This window comes from Cyrtonyx montezumae, unplaced genomic scaffold (assembly GCF_038088225.1).
Source record: "Cyrtonyx montezumae isolate F1298 unplaced genomic scaffold, pur_monq_1.0 scaffold_3, whole genome shotgun sequence".
NCBI lineage: Eukaryota > Metazoa > Chordata > Aves > Galliformes > Odontophoridae > Cyrtonyx > Cyrtonyx montezumae.
This window is the reverse complement of record NW_027072034.1, coordinates 136,387,803-136,414,139: the sequence shown is the minus strand read 5'-3', so window position 1 is coordinate 136,414,139 and position 26,337 is coordinate 136,387,803. Positions and strand designations below refer to the sequence as shown.

At 34.7% G+C, this 26,337-nt stretch overlaps 1 protein-coding gene across 3 annotated transcripts in view; it reads left to right on the top strand.

Moving 5' to 3' along the window:
• TFEC (transcription factor EC) overlaps window positions 1-26,337 on the top strand; it is an 88,757-nt gene that overhangs the window by 44,612 nt on the left and 17,808 nt on the right. For 2 of the 3 annotated variants that reach the window (XM_065743471.1, XM_065743473.1), the window contains exons 2-3: window positions 9,864-10,115; window positions 12,221-12,316. In XM_065743471.1, coding sequence (XP_065599543.1) covers window positions 9,864-10,115; window positions 12,221-12,316 — 348 coding nt within the window. Of the gene's footprint in view, window positions 1-9,863; window positions 10,116-12,220; window positions 12,317-17,305; window positions 17,410-26,337 lie in introns of those variants that run through there. The other variant, XM_065743474.1, reaches the window with a different exon arrangement.

Here is a 26,337-nt window from a genome sequence, read left to right as displayed (position 1 = left end):
TTTTTTAATCATTTCTGAGTGCTTTCATCTCCAATTAAAAATGCTGACATAAAAATATAAGCTGTTATGATTGCAAGCATTATCATTATTCCCAATCCCTGTATCATTCAGTGTTACATGAATCCTACTTTTGGCAGTAGATTTGTTTTTGACATGAAATTTGTCGGAAAATATTACATTTTTGAATTAGATGCATTGTTTTAGTTACACATTTACCATACTCCAAGGACTGTAATTTCTATGGATCTGTGGTAGTTGTTGCAGTTGACATACACCGAAGAACTTCTAGTGCTTTTGTTTTGTTTTTTTGGAAGGACTGAGCAAACTGCTCTCATTAGCGGAGGTTTTAAAATTAAAAAACAGATTATCCTTTTTGTATTCAAAACTGATTTTCCTAGAATAGTTGTCTAACAGCCTCTTTTTCATTTAATGGAATCTTATTGGCTGACCTAATTAGAATGACTTTTGGAAACAGTGGCAAGTAGTTAAGTAAGGGCATCTGGAACCAGCTCTTTAAACGTAGCTAGCTGTGCAAAAAGTTTCTTTCCATCCTTCAAGAGCAAGAGCCACATTTACTGTTCTTTAATAAAATCAACAATAAAGAAGAACTGGAACAGTAAAGATTTATTATATTCATAGATGTCATGAATCAGTGAGAACACAGACAGGGTCACTGCAGAGTCAAAGTAAGGATATTAGCCAGTTTCATAATTTGATTGTGATCCATTGTTATTCTTGTGTGGCCTATTAACTGCAGTGCTTGGTTTTATTCAAAGTTTAGATTTCCAGCTTAAATTCTAACTTAAATCAAAGGAATAGTTTTGTAAAAATACTTCCTGTAGTTTGCTTTTCTTAACTTTATAGGCTGTTTTTATACCACAATGTTAAAATTCTTGGGTCTTTTCTGCCAGAGAAGACCACAAAGTCATCGAGGATCATTGTTATTTTAAAACATGACAAGCTGGCCTTAAGACCTTAGGGATCCTTTCTTCTGAAGTCAAGCCAGTGATGGATAAGGAGCCATGAGAGGTATGTGTATCTTAACTGCAGGAGTTCAATTAAGAAGCCAAGAGTGTCTCAGGTATACCAGCGCAAATGGAAGTGCTTGCTTTGATAATGTCTCTGTAGATGTTCAGTGCAGGTAGTTGGCTTCCCCCAACTCATTTCTGATTGCACAAGGAGGTTAGCACAGAATGGACCTGAAAGGACTGAGTTCCATCAATGCTCTGTGAATGATAGAGAATACCACAATGGGGAAATGCTATCAAAATCATTGCATCTGCAAAGGGATTTGTCAGGAAATGGGTAGCTGTATGATCTAGACTCCAACAGTTATAACCAGGAGAGCTCTGCTGCCTCTCCCTCCAGACAGACATTCTCTTCCATAGTTTATACTGTTTAGATAGTTTTCTCAGCCAGCCCTGGTTTCTCCAAAGTCATTGTTGCAGCTCTTTTGCCCCCCACATTGCTTTCTTTATTTCTTACAACTGTTAATTTACTGAACCACACAGCTTTTTTTTTTTGTTGCATATTTGGCCAAATCTCCTCGAGTATTTGCTCTGGTGGCAAAGTGGATTTGCTTGAAAATATAAGGCAAAAGTGGATTCAGTAAGGTTCACAACTTTTGCACATTCCTGTAATTTCTAGTATGCTTGTCTGAATTTAAAAGCTTTTGATTTGGACTCTCTCATCACCCTTCTTCTGCCATTGTTTCACTGTTCTTAATCTGAGAACATTGTTCCTGGTATCTAGCCAGACTCACTTTTATTGCCATTTAACGCCGTATTACTGATTGGTCTATTCACTTCTAGAAGTCGGTTGCCTGGCCACAGTCCTTTGAAGATATGAGGACTTTTATTAAGTTCCCTCACAGCCTTCTCCTCTAAAAGTAAATACTCCCCCTCCTTTCAATCACTGATCATTTTGTTGCTTGCTTTTGGACCTACTCATGAACTTCTCATCTTCAAAGTCAGTATTTCCACTGTAAACACTTTGTTAAGAACACATCCTATTTTCAGCTTCTGATGTTGCAAGATGCTTGATGTCAGCAGAGCCCTGTGGAAATCTGTTTCATAAAACTTTCTAAAAGCCAACAGAGCTGTGCTTGGAAAGACAGGTCAATCACATCGCACATTGCAGGAATAGCATCCTGCTTTTTTTCTTCTGTTGCAAATAGATTGTGTAGTTTAAGTATTATTCCCCCATCCCTGTTTCTGTTTTTCCAACTCTAGTAAAACAATGGACTTTAACATTATGTTAGAAGATGAGTTTGTTGCAGTAACTTTTCCAAAATAGAGAATCTCACTCCATTTTTTTTTATTAGAATTGTGATTGGAGTTAGTTTGTATTGGCTGAAAATACCCTATTTGAAGGATTTCCTTCCTTTTCTGATTTCAGTTATAAAAAGAACAATTCCAATAGGAAGAGAACAGGTCCAAAATGCAAATAACTGCTAAATCTTCTCTAGCTAGAACATGAAATTCAAGTCTCTAATACGAGTATTACTGTGTATGCATCTGACCATATTCAGGGAATCACTAGACTTTGCTTTTCAGAGTATACATTAAGTTACTATGACTTCACACAATTAATTGTTTTCCTAAATTTACCTTTAAGTTACAAGGACTCAGTCCTATTATCATATCTTACAACTGGATACTCTATTGTACTGTTATGTGCCGAGGACTCCTTTGAGTTGCAGTGCATATTATAAAGATAGACACTTTAAAAAAAGTATTTATTGTACTTTTCTATAATAATGTACATATATTTAACTGTGTAAGAATAGAACTGTGAAACTAATATATTTTGGCAATTTTTTAATAGCTAGAACAGAAAATATCTTGGTTTTCATGATGACTGTCAGTGAGAATGATAATACTCCCATGCTACCCTACATTTATAATTATCTGCTATTTTTGGACATTGATACACTAAAACACAGAAACAGTAGTCATTGCTAAAGACAAGGCCTTTGTCAAAGAACTTTTAAATGTTTCTTCTTCAGCCTCTTCACCCTTGAAAGAACATTCATAAGTTCCTGATGAATATGATGTCAAAGGTTAAACAAGATGAAAAATAGTGCATTAGAGTCACATGAGAATTTTTTTTGAAACTTGAAAGCTACTGTAACGCATCAACTAAACACACAGCTCTGAATTGCCAGACTGGATGTCTTTTGCATTGTATTCTCTCTTCATGCATATTAATGGAGGTCTCCTCTAGTCAGATCAAAGTTCCAATAAGAAAAATATTCACATTAAAAATCTAATTACAGTGTTTAGCTTAAGTAATTAATTGACATAATCACACATGCTTTTACCAACGAAACATTAAAGTGAACAGCTACATTATTTGGTGATAGTTTTCAAGATAGAACAGAAGCATATAATTGCTATGTTGAAATTTCGTTTTGCTATGAAACAATTTCACAAACATGCTTTCCTCAAAATGTTTAATAGAGAGAGCAGGACAAACAAACAGCTGACTTTCATTTGTAACAGAATTAAAAAAGGGATAAAGGATTATTTAATCATTAAAATTGTGGATTTTTTTTCTAACTTTAAGCATCCAGTTGAAAGTCATCAGAAACGTCTGTGTTATGCCTGTTTTTCTTATCTTAAAATGGAATTAGAATTTTAGGGTACTTCCAGAACATTTTAATATTTAAGGAGTTTATAATTAGATGCTTATATTCTGGTACAGCAACTGAAAAGAACATGAAGTGCCATAACTCAAAGAATTTCAGAGAGATATTGTGTCCAGGACATGATAAATGATATGATCAATGTGACAAATTTTACTTCAAGAGCAGTTAAAAATACTGGAACAAATTAACATCCAGCATAAATGAAGTCTACTGTTCTGTCCAGCATATTTTGATTTTATTTAAACATATTGTTTTGTAACAGATATTTAAACATTTATTAAATTCAGAGTGAATTTTCATCAAGTTGCTAATTTAATAACCGGTTCTCAAATCCAAAGTTCTATAAAATTTAAACAATTTAAATTTAAATTTAAAGAGAGCTACTAGACAGCTCATTTTAATTCCTATAAAAACACAGGCTTTTGAATTCCAATTAACTCAAATTTGAACTCATTGAACTCATTTGAGTTCAATAATGTTTTTGATAAAAGTATATCTTGGATTTGGCTAATGTATCTTTTCCATAAGTCATTGATGCTTAGTTAGAAGAAAAATTTAGAGGATTTCTTTTTGAATATTTCATTATCTATTAATTTTCAATATGAACTTGCTTAACATCAGTCTGTGGCCAGTTGCTTTTCCCACACCTTCTGGGTTAACTTAAGATCCCTCTCACATTCAGCATCCCACAATTCTGAACTGTAAATAAAAGCAGAGTACAGCTGGGCTCCTATTCACTGCTTCCTTTACACCAGTTTCTCCATCTTGCTAGCATCATCTGGACACCCCTGATGAGCTCCTGGTTTGTTGTTACCCAGAATCATTGCTTTCATAGTATTCTCCATTCAGTTTTCTCCAGTGTTGCATCATCAATATATATATATTCTTTTTCCAGTGTATTTGTATTTCACTGATTTGAAACACATTTTGTTTCAAGGGGGTCACCAGCTGACAGAAATAGTAGAAATGCAGACAGAAATGTTGAATAGTACAATCCTGTGAAGAGATACAATTTTTCTTATTCCAATCCTTTGCTGATTGCTTTATTATGCATATTTGTTAGCCAACTCTTAATCCAGTTAAAATTCACTTCGTTGATATCATGTAGTGCTGTATTTTTAATTAGAATATTGGATGATACTACGTCAAAAGGCACACAAAAATTGAAGTGTTCCTACATCATTACCTTTGGCAACCTAACTTGAAATCTCATCAAAGAACAGAAGAGGATTTGTTTGACAAGGCTTATTTCCCACAGAGCTATGTTGACTAGCATTAATTATATTCCTATCTTTTAATAATTTATTAATTGAATCTCTTTTCATCTTTCCCTTTATTTTTCACAGTACTGATGTTGGGCTAACACACTGTGAGCTAATGTATCACCTGCTTGCCCATGGCAGAATACCAGTATGACACGTGGTACTGCTACTTACTGGAATATCATTGGCATTATTAATACTTAATTTAGGTCCCCTAAATGTGCTCTTTCCTTACTTTTATCATGCTATATTTTACTGATGGAAAAATCTCATCAGCAAATGTGGAAGTAAAATAATTGGTGTAAATATATTGAAGACCTAGTTATGCCACTGTGGAATTTTTAGAAACGAAAGAAAGAGCACTGTGAGTGTGGGAAAAGATATTACACAACGCTACCACAGTTTTACAACATTAGGACGTGTGCTCAGATTAGAAAGTGCAAATGAAGAAGTTTGACTGCATCTGTAAGTCTGAAGGGCAGTTATGTTCCTGTTCTTAGAACTGTCTTGTCATAAACAGGGACATTTGGTTACATGTGCGCTGGGGTTTGTTCTAGATTACAAAAGCTATCTCAAAGTGTTCATTTCAGTTCTAGCTTTGTTCTGCTCAAACTACAATATTTGAGTTTGGACTGGATCCTTTGAGTCCCTGAATGCTTTGTGTTACTGGTTCTGGAGAGGTTTTAATTTCACAATAACTAGGAAAGCCAGATAAGAGACAAAAGCAATGCTTAGGAAAGAGTGGATAATCACTTTACTGTTGAATTTCATGCTGCTTTTTGCCCCTCAAATAATCTGAAATAATTACCATTCAAAGTAAACAGACACAATCACTACAGGTTAATGCCTGAGAGGACAACCATAATTTATCTGTATAGGTTTGTAGTCTTGTTACTCTGTGAGCATGCAATAGTCAATATTACTTCAGAAGCACTTTGCAGGTAGGTTCAGTTTACCAATTTTGCTAAGAACTTAGCAGGTGAGCCAGCAGTACAGTTCTTTCCTGGGCTGCTTCTGAAGCTCTTCCTGCAAACAGAATCTGCCTGGTTCATCAGCTGGCCACTGGAAGCAATCTGTTGCACAGAAATTAGGAAGACATAAAATGATTAATAGCAAATGGTCTACTGAGAACTAGAAAATAGATTTTACCAAATCTTTACTGCTGCTTATTTTGTGCCAGGAATGAGATCCCATGTTCCACGGAGCCACAGGTCTCATTTATTCTCTATCCTGAAAAAGATCTTGAGGTCTTCCCTTAATGTGCTTTGCATTAAATAAATAATTAAACATTCATTATCTCAGGAAAAAATAAATAAAAGCACAAACTATATTTAGACAATATCGTTGTCATATTAAAGAGTGTGTCAAGATCAATGTTTCATATGCCTGGTCCAAAATTTTTTTAACAATTTTAAGTATGGTAGTAGTCATAAACTGGAGATATTCAGAGTCTCTTACCTTAAAAACTCATAAATTCTCTGACAAAATGTTACTACCGACTACAGGACCTCCTCAAATGATAAGGAATTAGAAAATTAGGCTCCCAGCACTGATGGAGGATACTGTGCTGGGATTATTGGGCAAAATAGGGGGATCCTTTTACCCTGATTTGTAAATTTTCCTTCTTGTCACATATAAGCAGAGATCTTTGATGGATTCAAGATATATTCAATCCCTCAAAGCAGCTTAGAGAGTGTATATCCAGGGTCTTTGTAATGTGGGACTACATTGACATGGGAGTGATATTTCAGTTATTTTCCTTTTTGCATTTATTTCACTGATCCTCTAACCTGAATATTTAAATTAGATTTTTTCAGTGAAATGATTAAATGGTAATGATTGCCCATAGTTTCATTATTTAGACTACTGATTCAAATTTCCCTTTTTCTAGATTTATTTTGCTTACTCAGAAGATCAGGGCCTTGTCCAGCCGAGGTTTGAAAATCAGCAAGGATGGAGATCTCACTGCCATTCTAGGCAGACTATGCCACTGCTTAACCACTCATTCAAAATCATTAATAGAAAACACAAACAAAATAAAATCGAAAAGTCAAAACAAAAAGTTTATTGCTTGTAATTTTTTGTAGAAGTTACTTTAAAGAATTCAGAAAGCCTAACCTCAGCTTAATATTTCTGAATAAGATAATAAAAATTATCAAGCACACAATAGCCTGATCGTACTTGATAACTGACAGGTTTCATAGAATTATTAAGTTTTGATTTTCCTCTCCCATTTCACACGTGTTGTATGGGCAGGAACTGTCATTTCTAATTTCCAGAGAGCTAGACTTTGCATTCTTAACATTCCTTTAGCATAACATGACTTTTTCTCTCCATTTATCATACATTAGAAATATGATTACAAAAATAGAAGTACAGTTCTGCTTTGCCTTTACACAGTGATTTGACTTTCAAAAGGACTTGAATTATTGTTATTGACATTGACATCTCAGAGTTATTTAGGTATAAAAGGATGACCAAGGATTGCAACTTTAAGTACTTTTTGAAAATCTAGGAATAGATCACTTCTTAACCCTAGTGATGCTGTGTTAAAATGACTACAATTTGCATAGTAAAGGGTATACAGAGGTTTGCAAAGCCATAGCAAGAGATCCTATCAGAGGAGTTATATTTTTTTTGTTTGTGAAAGTTGAAGACAGTACTGATAGCATGTAAGCACTGAAAGAATGTCAGATAAGAGAAATACTCTTAATAATCTTGATTTTTTACTTGATTTCTTTCTCAGAGAACATGAAAGTGGTGGGATTCAGTGGTGGCTCAACAAGTAATCTGCACAGATTTTCAGTCTGTCACCAGCAATCTGAAGGCCAGAGAAAGCAAAAAGCAAGGCACTTTTCAGCAATGTCCTTGCAGCTTAAATCAATTTTTATTTATATTTCTGTCCATATGCAAAACTAAAACAAAATAAAACCCCAAACTTTTAAACAAAGTAATACAGACAATATATTATGAATTACTTATGTTTCCCATTTAATTTGAAGATTTCCAGTATTCTGGATTTCATGCTTCAGATAGGCATATAGAAATTTTAAGAAAACAACTCAATGCCCATTCAAGAATAAAAAAGCAGACAGGTTAAAGTGCTGTAATTGTATCTGTAGTCTATGTTTTGATCCTGTCCTGTTTGTACCATTCAAAGAAGCTGTGGTTTCAAAGGTGTTGATTGAAGTCTTTATTGCTAGAAAGAGAACATCAATTTTGGCAGGGCAAGCTCTTGATTATAGGTGTGCTCTGTGACTTCAGAGTTCAATGCAAACAAGAAGTATCTGTGGGTTCTTCTGAAATAGCAACAGAAAACAAATGTTTACAGCAAATTCTTTCTATATGATGGGACACATTTTCTTTCTTTCAGCACCTCAAACTAATGCTCCTGTTAAATTAGCATGCAGATTTCCTTTTAGTATTCTAATTTTGGAAGCTGCCTGGTAGTATAACTTTCACTGTGAGCACAAGCCTTATTGAAGCTGAAGAAGCTATCATCCTTGCTAAATAATGATAAATCAGGGCTCAAATTAACACTGCATTATGTAGTCTCTAGAACTAGTGCTGTAGACACTGAGACAGAGATCTTGCTTAAGACAAATAATATTATAATCTGAGTAAATCTCAAATTTGTATCTAGTACTTTCTTACAAGGGATGTATAGCTTCCTAACATGAAATAGGGGACAATCTAAATAATGCATTTGAGATTTTATATCACTATTTTAGTGGAATATTAAGACTATAAGTCTTGCATCAAAATAATTAATATTATATTCATTACTGTGTGGCTTAATCTTTAAAGAAACATAATTAAAATAATATTAGACACTCCACTGTAACACAATTAAAAAATAAAGTCACTACTGTGATGTAAAAAAGTATAGTTAATTTAACTGCAAGCTTGTTCAAATGAAGTTTTAAAAAACAAAATAAGGACTGCAGAACAAGTCATACTATTATTTAACAAATATTAACCATGCTTACAGAGTGTCCACTTAAGAAAAATATATTACAAGACATTTGTGACCAGTCATTCATGCCATAGCTAAAGGAGAAAGCCACAGGGCTAAAATGACTGGGGTTTGTGTATGCAGTGCTCCTCCAGTAGTTAAATTGCAGGAATGTGACACTGATCTGAGATGAGAACTGTTTGAAGGAGTAATTGTCAATCTTTATAATCAAAGAACTGCCCAAAGTCTGACTCAATTAGCCATTTTGGCATGACCACTCGGTTTATAAACTCATACCAACTCAAAAAGTGATCAGTCCTCAAAAGGCACTTCATGAAAACTGTGTGGTTTGAAGATAGTGAACTGTCATCTGGAATATAGCTTTCACTGTGTATTTACTTATTTTATTTTAATTTTTCTGAAACAGCAGCAATGCCTCATTTAATTGACTGTACTTACAACAAGGTAAGCCTAATGTGGGTTTAGATATAGAAGAATGCTCTTGATCTTGAAGGTGCTTGCATTATGTTGTTATTTATTCTGTTTAAATACAAAAGTGAAGTTACATTGTGATAATAATTTTAGAGCATATGCATATGCTTATAGGTTTGATTGATGTGATCATAGATCCCAACAAAGACCAGTTGTGAATGGGAAATGAAAAATGTATAGCGCACTTCTTGTATTTTCTCAGAGTGATTTATGATTAGGCTGTTGGACTTGATGATCTTCGCAGTTCTCTTCCAACTGAACTATTTTTTTTCTATTCTATTGTTTGATAATTATTCATAGGGTTTATTCCCATATGTATTGTTCTTGGTACATAAGAAAGAAATGTGTAAGGGTGTAAAATTAAAAAAAAGATTTGAGGTTAATAATGATTCTATCCAGTGATATAAAAACTGATTCAGATAATAGAATTATTGTCTTGAAGTTTTCTAAGTCACCACACTGGCAAAAGCTTGAAACTTAATCAGTTATTTTTATTTCTTCCCAGGTACAAACACACTTGGAAAATCAGTCTAGATACCATATCCAGCAAAGCCAGAGGCACCAGGTGAAGCAGTACTTGACCCTTGACACCAAGCTGTCTAGCCAGACCCTCTCCCTGTCCCACTCCCACACAGTCCAGCCCACTGGAGTGACCTCTATTTTACGGAACGGACACATGCCTCCAGTCAGTGATATTGGCACACAAGAGAGTCCTGTGACCAAGCTGCTGGCCCTTGGAGGAGAACATGAAAATGCGGTAGGGCAAAACTAGCAAAAAGAATGGGGAATTGGGCATTGCTTATTTCTATGAAGATGTTGCAAGATTCACACTGTATACACTGCGGGCAAGAGGTGATTATCTTCACCTTCATAGAGCCTTCAGCTGCAAGGCATGTGCCCTGAGTCCTTCTGATTACATGAACTTCTAATTACATGAATTCCCTTGAATGCCGTGCAAATAGCTTATTGCAAGATCAGGCTTCTAAACTATGACCAATTTAAATCCACGTTTTATCTTTTTATCTATGAGACGTATTGCTGTAGGTTTTTAAATGCATACTAGCAATGCAAAATTTTGATAACAGATAACAGTTATTTCTGTAAAAGTATTATCCAGCTGCATATCAAAGTTAAATACTGATTAAAGATATAACTGAAAGAATCACACATTCATTTTTTCAGTTAGCTGATGTATTTATATATGGGTTAACTTGCGTAAATTGGCATAGGTCTGCTAACTTTAGTGCCACCACTGATTTTAACAGAGGTACAGCTATTATACAGAGTCAGAATCTCAGACAGTGTGAGATGTAGATCATTATGGCCTTTAATACTTAAATAGATTTCAAGAGATAGTGCTTATTAAGTAAAAGGAGAATTCCTGCAGAAATAAGAAGTGGAGGTGCCATACCATATCTTGGGCATTAATAAAAGAGTCTTACAAATACCTTGCGACCAATCTGAGCAAACTTGGATGGCATACAGCTAAGTATTAGGGAACTGAAAGGATAAAACCACTTCTTGTTGGAGGTCTCATTTGTGACCTTTCTGTTCCTTCTACATTAACAACTGATGTTTAATGTCAGAATTATGGATTATTGGAACCATTGTTCTGCAAAGACCGTCTTAGATGGCCTTTGTGGTACCCAGTGGTCACCTCTGCACTGGCAATTATGGTGTCCTGAACTGTTCTTAAGTACCTTGTGTATCTCACAAGGAACATCTGTTTCCTGCACTAGTACAACTCTTTATCCTCAAAAGCAAAAACAACTGTTTGCAGAACTTCTTACTCCCTCCTGAGCTATGCCTATTGGGATTTGAGAGGATAATAGTTGGAATAAACCAAAATCCTTGGAGGGGTCATTCCAGTTACACAGCAGGAAAATGTAACAGAATATTAACAGAAGATTCATCTCCACTGCCATACCACAAACATTTGTCTCTGATTTTGTGGGTCATATAGTTAAAATAGGAGTCGTTACTTTCAGAGCAACCCTCAAAGCCATGCTGTGTCATTTGACCTAAAAAGACTATTGAATGGTCCCTGGCCTGCAAGTGATCTGAGCTGTGATATTTCTGGTTGCTGCATGGAGCCTCCTACATTTCCTTCAACTATAGCTCTTCAGGCAGCTCCTGCTTGGAAGATTGCTCTGGCAGAGTTAAGTGACAGATTAATTACAAGAATTTTTTCCAAATTATTTTTTGAAAAAATCAGGCCAAAATTATCATTGAAAACTCAATATTGTGCCTCATCCAAATCTGTATGTCTATAGATTTGCAAAATATTTACTTTTTCACCTTGAATAATTAATTGTATATTCCATCTGCTTCAGGGGATTTTGATTCAGACTAGAACAAAACTGGGTCCAGAAGGCTGGCTAAAGAAATATCCAGTGTACTGCCAAGCACAACACAAACCTCTGCCTGCTGAGGTTCTGCCTCATAAGAGCAGTGTATAATACCAAATGTTGAATGACTCATACTCTTGCAGAACCACAGGTTCCTTGCAGTCTTCTTGCACCAGTGGAACAATACACTAAATTTGACACATTTGATGAAGGTGACAGATCATAGTTACAGCTTACCAATGTGCTTTTGTTGTCTGATTTTGGTGTTGCAATAAGGAGTTAAGAAAGAAGAATGGGTTGGTGGCTAGGAGGACCTCTGTAATGCTAATCCACAAAACTCTCTAAAAAATTTAATAAGTGAACATTTATAAAAATACTTGAATTATTTGAATTTTAAGATATAAACTTCTGAAACTCTTTTTTGAAGTAGCAAATACAATCATATCCTTAGATTTTTAGAATAATAGTGTCTGCAATAATAATAATTATTGGTCTTAAAATATTATTTTACTAGATGGAAGAGGTTATTGAAGACATAATCAATATGGAATCCAGTTTTAATGATGAAGGGATAGGTTGCTCTGAAACACCTCTTCTGATGCAAAGAACTGTAAGTATTTTGTACAGTTTGTTCGCTTTATAACAGAGAAATTCACTGAGTCATTCAGTTCACATTACACATCAGAGGCCAAAGCAGTGTCATCAGTGGATTATTCACCCTTTATCTACCTGACTTTTTGTCAAGAAACTTTATGGGAAAAGATTTCCATATGGTGGAGATACAGGTGTTCTAAAAGTTCTGATAAACTACTGGAATGACTTGAGAACTTGAGGTTCTAGCACAGCAACAGCTCTGGTGTAAATCTGTAGTTTGCATGCTCGACTATAAATATATAGATATATATAGATTCTCTATATAATCTATAATATATATAGATTCTCTGTATTCTAGAAGGCCTCGTAAAGCCTCGCTTAAAGGCTCTTTTACCTTGTATTTGAAAAAATAAAATTAAAATTTGGCCAAATAGTGCTACCGAGAATAATATATTTTCTTCACGGTCAAATACTGAAGCAAGGGTGGCCCTATTTGTTGTTTTCATAAAGATAAGGTGTACTTTTTTTTACTAATATTAAGAACAACGATGAAGTGTTTTACAGTAGCAATCACAACAAATAATTATTGTTTTGTAACCTCTTTTTTTTTTTTTTATACGTAAAAGAGTGCCAGAGGATTGGCAAAGTCTACTTTAATTTTCATATGTGATACAGACTTAAAGAGAAAGATGGAACTGTTCTGGACACAAATGCACATTATATTTGGAAATACAATGTCTATTATCTTTTATGTATTAATATTTTGGTTGAAATTAATATGAAGCATGGGAGGATCCTTTCAGCTGTTGTATCATGGACTGGTGATGGGAAGCATGAATTCTTGGTTTTGAATTGGACTTGCACTCCCTCAACACCTTTTGAAACTGGATGATATAAATCTACGCTAATTCCACACTTGGTAGTCTTTATCTTCAGCTGTGAAGGACATATACAGGTGAAATATACTAAATACCCTATTCTTGAAGAACAAGGTGAGACGTAATGGCTTTTAGGCCTAATCATTTTACTTTCAAAGATTTTAGATTCCTACTATACCTGTATGTCAGGTAATGATGTACAGACTTCAGTTTGTACAGAGGAAATCAACAGGTTGCTAGGTGAGAACAATGGAGAACAATGTATGTTTCCAAATATGTTTGCAATAGGGTATCAAAATGAAGCCTGCCTTCAACAGTGCATGCAAACTATGCCAGACTGGGAAGAATGAAGCAATAACTCTGCCTTTGTCTCTTCCATCTTCCCTTTTGTCAACATGCACGTCTCTAGCAAAATGCTTAAGTGACACATCTTAAATTTTACCTTTCTTGCATTAGTACAATGGGTGTAAAAGTGTATCTCTAAAACTCTGATAAAATCAGAGTGTTCTGTTTTTCTGAGTATGGTAGAAGATATTTTTTTCTTTTTTACTTTTTGAATTTTCTTTTTTCTCCCAGAAATCTTAAAGCTTGATACATCCAAATTTCTTATTCTTTTTTTTTCCTTGGTAGACAGTGGATGGGATTAAAGACTTCATGGTGTTACTCGTGTGTTGCTGTGAACTGATGTTTGCATTAGTTAGATGCATCCATGTACCATTTTAATGACACATTAAACGAGGACATTGAAATCTATGAGACCACTCATGTGAATAATTGCTCAGACTCATTGTCTGACCCTGAATTAATGAATTACAGTCACATATTAGTAGAATCAGAGAAGTGAAAATAAGAGCATCCTTTCATCTCTTATTAAAACTATAGCTTGTAAAGAGCAGTTTTTCTGTCCTTCGTTGCGCTTGGCCCAAAATTCACAAAAGTTTTTGGTTTTTATCAAGAACTTTTTCTGATCATAACTTTTATTGTTAAAAACAGTGAATAGGTTGCACTCCTCTTTCTTTTAACACTATTCAAATGCTATAAACTTACCTTATGACTTTTAGAAGTTGAGTTGCATAAGATTAGATCCATCCCATGTGCAAGAGATCATCCTTCTGAAAGTATTTGTAAACCCAGTTATACAGTTGTCCAGAAAATACAACTGAAATCATATGATCTATTACTTAACGAAAATAGTTTGTTCATGCTAGAAAATGCATTTAAAGAGTAATAAAGCTGTAAAACAATTAGAATCTCTACTTTTAATGAGGTTTAAGCGGTAAGAAAAAAATAGGTTTCTCTGCGGATAATGGCTAAAATTTAATAAAACTTGCAATTGAAAGAGAACACAACTAAATTACAGTCCTTTTTCTTGTTTCAGTAATTCAGTCTTATGAAACTGTTTACATTAAAATATGTAGCCAGTAACATAGGTAGCCATATTGCAAGAAATCCATTTCTGTTCTAAATAATATATTCAGAATGAACAATATCTTCTTAACCCCATAGACAACATTGCAAAGTTTCAATTTGAAATGTATATCTGAGTGTACTCAAAGGTGTTATTTATGCCTGATATGTTAAGAAATATTTGAAAAATAAACATTTCTCATTTCCATCAAAATTTCATTCTTATTCAAAATCTTCCAAATATCTTCAACATTCTACTGTGAATTTAAAGTTTATTAAATTTTGTATGCTCGGAACCTATGAAATGTAGATGTACAAGTCTGTTAATATTGAACAAATATGACATCATCATTGAAAGTTTATAGTGAGTTCTAAAAATCTGTGGTTTACATCCCTTTTAATACCTGAAATGTAAGAAACATACTGTATGTTTCAAGGGAGATATAGAGAGCATTAGTCAAAGTGAAGAGAGCCAGAAAAGAGCAGAGTTAAAAAAAAAAACAATAAAAACAATAAAACAGGATCTCTGTGCTTTCCAGTATTGGGTTTGACAGTGTGTGACCCAGTGAAACTTTTTTTTTTACTAAATGCTCTTTTGTTTTGCTAATATGTATATACAGCCCTAGGACTCACCACAAACCAGTAATTTAGCAAACACAACAGTCATTGCTATGGAAGTTTGTTATTTTCCCTGTGGTTTCTTTCAGAAATAATTGCTGTATCCCAGATAACGACTGTGTAGATACTGGGATAATGATCACTACCTGACATGGAGTCCACTAAAACGTACATTAAAGGCACTAGGATATTTACTGGTTTATAGCAAGGGTAAGATGAGAAGATACTACATTTCTGAAAGACACAGACTTCTCCTGCAGTGCTGTGTGGGACACTGCTAAAGATAATTTAATTTTGTGAGCATATCCGAGCATTGTAAGTTGCCCTTGTTCTGATACTCCAGAATACAAGACCTTTTAGAAGTATTCTTGAAGGGAAACAAAGAGGCACTGTATACATTAGGTGGCTGGTGGTGAGTGAAGGAATTCTGCTTGAGAGAGAGAGCACTATTGTAAAAATGATCTTGAAAACATCCCCAGCAATGGCCCACTTATGTTCTCTGAAATCAGATGAGTTAACTGTTGCTGGAGTAGTAGGTATTGTATGGTTAAAAAAAAAATGGAAATGCTCCTTTCAGATTACTTGGGAGAAAAATAAAAACTTTTATTTTTATTATGTCGATTTGTTTACCATGTCCAGTCCTAAATAGAATAAAAACAAACAAACAAACAAACAAAAATACACAAAATCAAACAAGTGTTTGTTTCTCTGTGTACTAAAGTTATCTGTTTTGCCCAGCAATAGCAAGGTTAGTTATAGTTTGTCCATAACCTGATTCTTCCCAGCTTCCATATTTACTTTGCCCCCACTCTCCAAGAACTCAAGTGACTGCCTGTAAGATAAAGGGGGCCTCTAGTTAAATCATTAAAAGTTGCCTATGACGTTCAGAGCAAAGCAGAGATAAAGTTAAGCTCAGCTTTATCAGCCAACCTCAAAGGGTTCTCCTTCAATTCCTAGGCTTGTGATTGTAAACATGTGGTCTCATCACTGCTTCACTAATTCACTTTCTGCTTTCATATCTGCTCACTCATAACTAAGGAGACAGAGAGAAAGAAAAAGATGTGAGAGTCCTGAAAGGTGTACTTTTGCTAGCTGATGGTATTGTTGAGCTGGTGTGCTTCAGGGAGCAACATGTGGTTACCAGTGCTGTGGGGATATGTTGTCTTGGATAAAAACACCTCTTGAAAGATTCTGAAAGATTTAAGGACTCCATTAACATTATTACATTTTGTATGTTCATAGTGGACCCACTAAGATTGGTCTGCTTCCGGCTTTGGAGTCAGGTCATTTGGGATTGCTCCACTTCTCTCACTGAAGCAGGAAGCAGCTTACAGAGAAAATCCTCATTTGTCCTGTGGCTCACTTGTGGTTTGACTTTGGTGAGCTCCTTTGGCATTTGAAAAAATCTTGGGATGTGCAAGAATGTGTTACAGGTTAGATCAGGACAGAATAGGATGGCTGCTTTCCTTCTCTAATATGTATGATTCTGTCAGCTACAGACAGTTAAATCTATTAAATCTGCATTTGATTTTATAGAGAGACTATTTATTGATAAAAGTTCAATAGAGTCAGTCTGCAAGATCTCAGTTGTACTACAAGCTCTTTAAAGTCACAGTTTCTCATCATGGCATTAATAATTTGCATTTGTAGTAATGGTTTCTCAAACACTTATGGCTACCACTAGGATAAATTACAAAAATTGTTGTCTGTGCTATTTCTAGAAATTATATAGAAAAAAGAAATTCAAGTAGGCATCCTCAAGACTATTTTATTCAGCAATTGTTGGGAATCCTAAATCATGAAATCAGTTTTCCATTTCTATTTTGCATTGTTGATCTAGGTAGCTCTATACTGCATAATTATATGATTATGTTCTAACTTAGGGAATACCGATTCCACTTGACAATCTTTATAAGTTTATAAAATATGTTAAAACATAGAGAAAGGGATAGAATAAACATTAACAAACTCATTCGCTTCGGTTGGGTAATTTGGAAAGGCTGCGTAACATCAATGAAAATGCTTTGTCAATCACATTCTACACTAGATTAGTCTTAAAGTCCAAGGAAGAATCAAAGTTCACCTTTGCATATAAACTTCTGTCTAGCTGTTCTGGTATCATTTACAAGTTTAAAGAAGAAAAATGAAGGAGAAAGAACAGTCTGTAGCAATTGTGGAAATAAAAGACTCCTCAAAAATAAAACTGGTGAGCAAATTTTTTCTTTGCCTTTCTTCAATACTATAAAAGTTTCTAGATGGGAAATTGTGTCTTTCAGCTGCAGAGAACTAGAAATTAAATGCACAAACTGAGAACTCCTCAGAACTGTTTTCTGGAGCTGAAAAAGCTTTCTTTTTTCCTCTTTGTTTTTTTAAAAGGTGGGTAGACAGAAAGGGAAATATTCTTAAAAATACAATACTTTGTAATTCCTACAGAGGGAAACTGAAATACGGTCTTCATCTTAGAGCTCTAAATATTTTTAGCAGAGGTAAAAGATTGGAATACATAGAAAAGGTTTATATTTCTCATGTACTCATAAAATTTATTTTTAGTAGGACTGTGTTTTGATATCATATCTTAATTTTTTCGGTAAACAACATATCTCTGAAATTCTTTGGAAATAACATACAGACAGTCTGTAATACATGCAATGAGTATCAGTTTATTAATTCCTTCTTTCAGGGAGTTAGCTTGGCCCAAAGAAACATGCAAGTGAGATTTTAACACAGGAATACAAAACCAGAAACGATTAAAACAAACAAAAGCCCAACAATTTGTAATCCATATTTAACAGTGCCAACTCATTATCAACACACCCAATAAATAAAGCTGAAGTAATCATACATAATCATAGACTACTCACATTTAGTCTCCCCATCCAAACGCCACATTTTTTGTCTTCCAAAAGCAACAGCAGCCTATGATTTCTCTCACTGATTTTATGTCAAACATTTAATATAAAATAAACTGTGCTGAAGTAGTACCTATGTTCCTCCTTAAAAGTGAGTCTAAAGAGTTCACTCAGATACTCATGTTTCCTTTATAGATACCTGAATTCAGTTTATTCTCAGTCTCTGGGAACAGGCAAAAGATATATGAAAACTATGAAAACAGTTTTATCTCTTCTTTAATAAGTAACTCCAGTTACCACAAGAAATTGTAGTGTTTAAAATTTTAAGAATTAGACAAAGGATAGAACTTCAAATATGAGTTATCATTTTGTATTTTGCTTCTGTTGGTAGGTAATCATAGAATCATAGAATGGTTTTGGTTGGAAGGAACCTTTAAGATCATCTAGTTCCAAACCCCTGCTATAGGAAGGGTCACCTCCCTCTTAACCAGGTTGCTCAAAGCCCCATCCATCCTGACCTTGAACACCTCCAGGGAGGGATGATCCACAACCTCTCTGGGCAACCTGTTCCAATGACTCACCACTCTCACAGTAAATAATTTCTTTAGATATTTAGATGTTTTTAGATATTTAAATATTAGATAAAATAGATTAAATATTTATTTAGATATTTAAATATTAGAATCTAGTCTAAATCTACCCTCTTCCAGCTTATAGCCATTTCTCCTTGTACTGTCACTTCATGCCCTTTTAATTCCATTCTCAGCTTTACTGTAGGTCCCCTTCATGTACTGGAAGGCTGCAACAGGGTCCCACCAGTACCTCCCCTCCCCTCCCCTCCCCTCCCCTCCCCTCCCCTCCCCTCCCCTCCCCTCCCCTCCCCTCCCCTCCCCTCCCCTCCCCTCCCCTCCCCTCCCCTCCCCTCCCCTCCCCTCCCCTCCCCTCCCCTCCCCTCCCCTCCCCTCCCCTCCCCTCATTTTTCTTCGTATTTTTTTATGCTAATCATTGTTTTCAGAGGAACACTTTGAATGATGTAGTATATGCATTTATAGAGATACTGAGAGAAATAGAAGTTGAAAGAAAACAGGAATTAGTGAATTATCTAGTGCTACTAATAAAATAATCTTAGTAAAACAGCTGGCAGTGTTATCATTTAAATTGTCATTTTTGAGTTTCAGACTGTAGAAATTAGTGGGACAGTACTCTGGTGGATTTTTATTCCTAGCTCTCAGATGGCTGACGACATTTCAAGACATCACTTCAGTTTTCATCCACATCTCTTAAGTTAGCTTTGTAACCAGAAAAGCAATGAACAAGTAATAAAATAAAAAATAAAATAAAATAAAATAAAATAAAATAAAATAAAATAAAATAAAATAAAATAAAATAAAATAAAATAAAAAAATAAAAAACAGAGATGAAAACTGAAAGAACAGAACTCCACAGCAAAAGCTTGCAAATTCTTTTGCTTCGTCAGATTTGACCATACATTTATCTAGACAGTGTAATTCTATGTATATGATCAGGGCAGAATGTACTATAACTGGGAAAATGAACAGAGTTCATTTTTCTCTGATGAATAATGAACCAGCTTGATGATCATTATTTGAAGATAAGAAATGAACTAGTTTTCATACATAATGTATAATATGTAATATAATAGATCTGAACATTAAGTTCCTGGTTGAGGAGGGTGCAATTATGAACCATGTTAAAGATAAATATAGGAGGTACAATTTCTTCTAAGAAAAACAAGTCTGAGAGGAGTACATTTCTTTTCTGCTGTTCTTTTCAGATAATAATAATAAAAAAGAGGAACTGGAATATTTGGATATTAATTATTACTAAAGACATCTACTTTCAAATACATTCTGGTTTGTATTTTAATTAAAGAAAGAACCTAAAATCTTTAGTTATTCTTGTTCCAGATTCTAAACGGTATACTGTAACTTTTCTGATACCTTAAAGCGTAAACACCTTTGCAAGAAAAAGAATATCACAGTTTCTGTCTTTCACCTTTCTTCAAGCAGTCTAGCAATTGCAAAACAAAGCCAGAGGTTGAACTCCAGTTGTCTGAGTACAGGACTTTTATTGACCCACAAAATCATTTATCATGTCTGCAATACTTTAGAATTAGAAGAAAAGCTACAGTTCAATAAAAACATACATCGAAAATATAAGAATTAACCCAGTTTTTTACCCTTGTTGGTAATTGGAAACACTTGGTAATCAGATACTAATATTTAGAAAATAGTTGCAGTGAACATGTTATTACATGCTTTTTCATGGATTCTGTATCTGTCCAAATTCAGTGCTTATTTTGAAGTTTATCTATGGACTCCAAAGTCTGAAAAATAGTTGAGTTTTTGTATATGTCTAATTAGGAAAGAATCCCAGTAATACAAATATTGAACACATTTGATTTTACTTCATCTGTAAAATGAACTGTGAACATGGCTCCAAATTTAGATTTCTACATTTGGAATGCATATGACATTAGTATAAAATCTTTGCAAAACCCCTGCTTTGATTTTTTAATTAAAATGAATAAGCAAGGATCACACTGAGATAGATGGGTACTAACATATGTTCTCTGGCTAAAAAGAAGTAGCCTCATTTTACAAAACCGTTCTTTGAAGTGATGCTATCAATTAGGTTCCAATGATAACATGATTTAAAGGGGATATATATTTAGAGGTGGGCAAGATTAAAGTATTGTACTAATATTTCACATGTGAACACTTCAATCTGGATGCAGTCTGAGCAAGTGCTATTTTTTATCAAGCACCAAAAGAAATCTTCTCTTGTATAGTACCCAGTCTTTCAGATTAGGCAGCTACAGTTTCTTACAATAAGTAAGGCAGTGTGTGCTTTGCTTTCCTGTTCTTTGAGTTTGCCAAGTGAGTACATACAGTACAAGCAATATAACCTTATGTGTTGGAACCAGTAGTCATCAGAACTGTCTGTTAGACACTAGGTACTCTGGACGAATGACATATTTCTGTCACTGCAGAAAGTCTGTGTAGTGTAGACACCCTCGAAGTGTTGTATGAATGCTGTTACTAATCACAAAAAAAAAAAAAAAGATAGTTTAAGGAAGTTACAATTTCTGCAGTTTGCTTCCCACTTGCTATTTTTTGTGGACTCTTCTGAGCTGGAAAGAATGAAGACTTCTGGAAGAGGAAGATATATTCTTCCTTCCTTTTCCCCTACTCTTCCTTTTCTGGGAGTGTTTTGACACCTCTGATCATATGTATGTGCTTTGTGATCTTTACATGATCATGGAGGACTGAGAGAAAGGGTGGCTGGACATGAGCTTTTGCCAACTGGATGTCCATCCTTCTTGCTCCTAGGTCCCACCAGGGAAGTAGATTGGATGATGTATTGTTCTAACTTGCCAGGATGCTCTAGATGACCTTGGTGAAAAGCCCTTGCTATCCTAGGCCTTAGATATTTTAGGGAACCAAGACATGAATGGTATCTGCTCTTCAAAAATATTTGTGCCTTCATCATTTCCATGATTTTTGGATGCATGAAGAACTGCTTGTTACAGGAATTACTTTTTCTATCTAGTCTTACATATCCAGGATTTATTGATTGTAGCTTCCTTTCTATGAATGAATATTAGTGAAATCATTACAGATTGTAGAGAAATGAATTGATCAGGATGATTTTCTGATTTAGGGGCAGGCTAAAAAGATGAGGAAAATTTTGTCAAAATATATTAATGAAGTACTCCATGAATCAGTCCTGAGCCTCAGTTTATTATGTTTTTGTTATTGAGTCAGGAGCAAAAAGATACAAATTTTCTGAAGCAGTTTACCAAGCTAGTAGAAGTACAAAGCATTTCCAATACAAAAGACGGTCAGGATATTGTAGTGGAAGAATTATATGACTGCGATGACAGAATAGTATAAATGGAAGGAATGTAATATTGCAAGGTCATTCATTTAAATACTAATAACAGAAATGTCTGCAGTAAGTTGAGAGCTCGTTAGCTGGAGGTGACAGAGAAAGATCTGGTTACATTAGTTGCTTAGAAGATGACCCTAAGCCATCAAAATGATGAGACTGGAAAAAAAAAAAGGAGATAAATATGTTCATAGGATCCATCATGAGAGGTTTCCAAGGGACAGAAGGGAATTCACTGGGTAGGAAACTTTCAGAACACTAAACAAATTAACTGTTCAGAAAAAACTAATTCAAAGCAGAAAAGGTAGAGAGAAGAATATTAGGACAAATCATAACATGGCAAGTCTTGCTAAAGAAGCATGACCAGTTCTGTTTAGCAAAACAAAAGCAATTGAAATGTGGAGGCTAAAGGAAAGAATTACATAAGTTAAATAATATAAAAATGAAATAATATTTATCCAGAAACAGAAATAAAAATTAAGATTTAAGTATACTTCACAATCATTCAAATTCTGGAACACAGTCCAAGTCAGAATATTGGAGACAGGAAATCTAATTGATTTTAGGACAGAGTATGGTCTGTTTACAAAATGTGATGCCATGGTAATTGAACCCAATATCCAAGAAATACATTTCTAGCCCGGGATCTCTGTCTAGACTGAACAAGAATGCATTCAGCAGAATTTTTAAATTAATGCAAGTATAGTTACCTTTCAAACAAGGTTCAGCTGTTATTTTCTACCTGTGAAAATTTGATAAAGTCATAATCCTTACAGACTTGCATTACTGTAATGCAAATACATAATAAAAAGATTAGCTAAAATGGACAAATAGTTAAATAGTATATATCCATGTAAGCAAATACTGTTGTGGCATAGTGTTCCTATAGGGACTATAGGAACTAAGACCTAAGTAACTTTTATCTATGCATTTTATTGTGTATATACGTATGTATATAGGATAACAAGAGAAACCCTCTATTTCACTTCTGGAAAATATGGAAATGCTATTCGATTTAATTCTTCCTTGAAATTAAGCAATATTTAGTAATAGCTGCCATGATGTGGGATCTGGAATACTATAGTTTTCCTCTTAAAATAGTATAATGTAGTATTAATATAGTATTCATTTTAATGAGGAAACAGTATTCCTTAAAATAAGTAAACAGCCATAACCAGATAAGTGATATTGCAAACAGTGATCACTGCTGTCCATTACCAGCCAGCCAGCTGGTCGTGAACTCTTTATCACACATTTCTGCCTTTAGAGCAGTTTGGACCCAAATATTGAATGTGACCAATTCATCTTAATGGGGACCTTACAGTGTGTCTTAGACACTGCCAGCAGTCCCAAAGACTGGGGTTCTTGTGAGAATCTGCTGAGCTCAAGCCAGGCAGTTGCTCAGGTACTTCAACTAAAGTTTGCTTTTATAATTGGTTTAAACTTCAAAGTTGAGCTTCTTTCAGGATTGAGCTCAATAGATGAAAATTCTCATGTTCCAGTCTGTTCACACAGGCATTGAAGATCCCATGACACTTTATACAAAAAGAATGTTAACCCTAGTGTCCCTGCCAAATACTAACTTCGTTAATTACAGTCTGCTTTCTTTAATTCTCCTTGCAGTTTTAATTAGATATACTATTATTCTCTTCCTGTACCAAACTGTCACTGGTTATTCCCACCAAATCACTTACTGTGTTAAAGGTTTTTAATCTTTTGTCCAAAGCTGGCTGCATTTTAGAAGCAGGAAAAATGAGTAATTATATACTGCTGTATTTAATATGTATGTGCTCACCTCTTACAAGCCACTTGCATCTAAATTCTCAGGCATAAATACACAAATACATGTATTGTCAGTGCAAGGGCTGAAAATGATGTGACTTAACAGGACTTCTCTGATCATCACAGATGTGAACCAATGTAACTCATGACACCTGCAGGATAAATAGATTACTTCCTTGGACTCCTGCATTTTCATACCCAAATATCTGTGCTTCTACATCTTGCTTCAACTGAACCAAGAACATGCTTTTGATCACAATGTAATTAAGTGCTGATTTAAAGTGCTTTGGGATTCATCAAATTTGACACTGCTATGTAACTGTAAGATCACTATTGTACACATATCTTATAATTATGTCATTTCAAATGATTTATATTTTTAGTAAGATTTCTTTGTGTAGTTTTTTTTTGTCATTGTAAGACTGTGTCAATGTTTATATTTATCTCATAAGTTAAAACTTTAAGCTATTTAAAGTTTCATAGTTAAAATAATATTTTTCTTTATATGACATCATGAGAAATAAATTACATTATTGTGCATAGAGCTCTAATGCATAACCAAACAGGCTGATCTATTTTAAAATACAATTTCTATAATATAACCCAATATATAATTTAATTTTACAATTTAAAAGAACCACAAAGTTTATTTATATCTACATTTCTAAAACTGCTTCCTACTTTGATAGTCAGAAATGTAACTTTCTTCACATTGCGTCAAAATTGACTATTTTCCATTTTAAGCTTCTTCTCAATGTTCTGTAATATTAGCAAGTATTTTCCAGGGTGAATATCAGTGTTGGGCAAATTCAGACAGAGAGTTGCAACAAAGTACTCTGGTATGTTTTTGACTTTGCATTTTTAAACTTCTCCCAGCATCACCAAAGTAAATATTTTTCATAAAAGATCCACTCTTTGCTCAGTTGTTCTTATGTGTTGTGGTTTAACCCAGTAGGTAGCTAAGTACCACAGTCATTTGCTCACATCCCCCACCTCCCAGTGAGATGAGAGAGTCAGGAAAAAAACCTGAAGTAGAACTCATGGTTTGAGAGAGAAAAGGAAGAGGAAAGAAGACAATGATAATGGCAATTACTGTTTTTGTATATTTACACAGATATGTAGATAATTTATATAATACATACATACACACATATATATTTATATATACAAATCAAGTAGCACACAACACAATTGCTTGCCAGCAGCCAAATGATACCCAGGCATTACCCAAGCAGTGGCTGCCTACACTGGCCAACTTCTCACTATTTTTCAAGGGTTTTTTTTTTTGTTTGTTTGTATGTTTTTTTCATGATGACTTATGGCATGGAATATCTCCTAGGTTAGGTAGGCTGATTCTGTCCCCTCCCAGATCTTTGTGCCCCCTCAGCCTCTGTCACTGTCAAGACAGTCCGAAAAGCTCAAATACCCTTGAATCTGTGCAGCACTACAACAACTTGAACACTGGTGTGTTATCAAGATTGTTTTTCTCCTGAAGCCAAAACATTGCATCACATCAGAGGCTATGAATCTCTTCCCTAGCTGAAACCAGAACATTATGTGATTTTGAAAATAAGAGTTTTCTTGGAAATGTTCTTAAAAATACAGTTAGGTTTAGGAAGAAAGATAGATGTGCAAAGCCTGAATAGCATAAATAAGAAGAAATAGAGCTGGTTCCACTAACTCTAAGTGACCAAGACAGATCAGATGCATTACTGCTATTTGTTACCTGATTCTGAATCTCGACATCTAGAGTTATTCCTTTCATGGTAATTTACAGCAGATTTTAATCTGTGTCTCTATTTAGTATAAAAGTTGGGGTTGGAATAGACCTTACAGATAATCTACTTTCAATCTCCTACCATGTACAAATAGACCAGGTTGCTCAAATCTCCCTCCAGCCTGGCTTTGAACATTTTGAAGGGGGCATCCACAACTTTTCTGGAAAACCTAGTCCAATGCCTCACCACCCTCACAGTAAAGAATTTATTCCTAATATCTAATCTAAATTCATTAATCCTTGTTCAATCACTATATTCCCTAATAGAGTCCATCCCAGCTTTTCTGCAGGCTCACTTTATGTAGTGGAAGACAAATATAATTTCTCCTACAAGACTTCTTCCCTCAGATCCCTCAGCCTTTCTTTGCAGCAGTGATGCTCCATCCCTCTGACCATCCTCACGGCTCTCCTCACTGTAGTGGTCCCACTATAATGTTGTAGTTGTACCACTGTGACAGGTCTATGCTTTTCTTATACTGAAGCCTTCAGAGAGGCATAAGATTTCTGCAGAAACAAGGTCACTGTAATCAGTTTGTCTAATATATTGGGTGCTTAAAACACACTTTACCCTACTATCAGTGTGAATAAGTTGCGCTGGTTAACTGAGGATTAAGACAGTGTTCTAAAAGATCACTGATGGCTCTACCCACTAATGGTCATTCCATTATATCTGAGACTTCTTATAAATACATTAGAAGAAAGAGGCATTTAAAAGTTTAGGTGAAATTGCTTTTGTACTGAACAGAATAATGTAGATTGAAGGGAGACAGGAAAACTGTGTCTAGATGGGGTGTAGATATGAAGGAAAAAAACT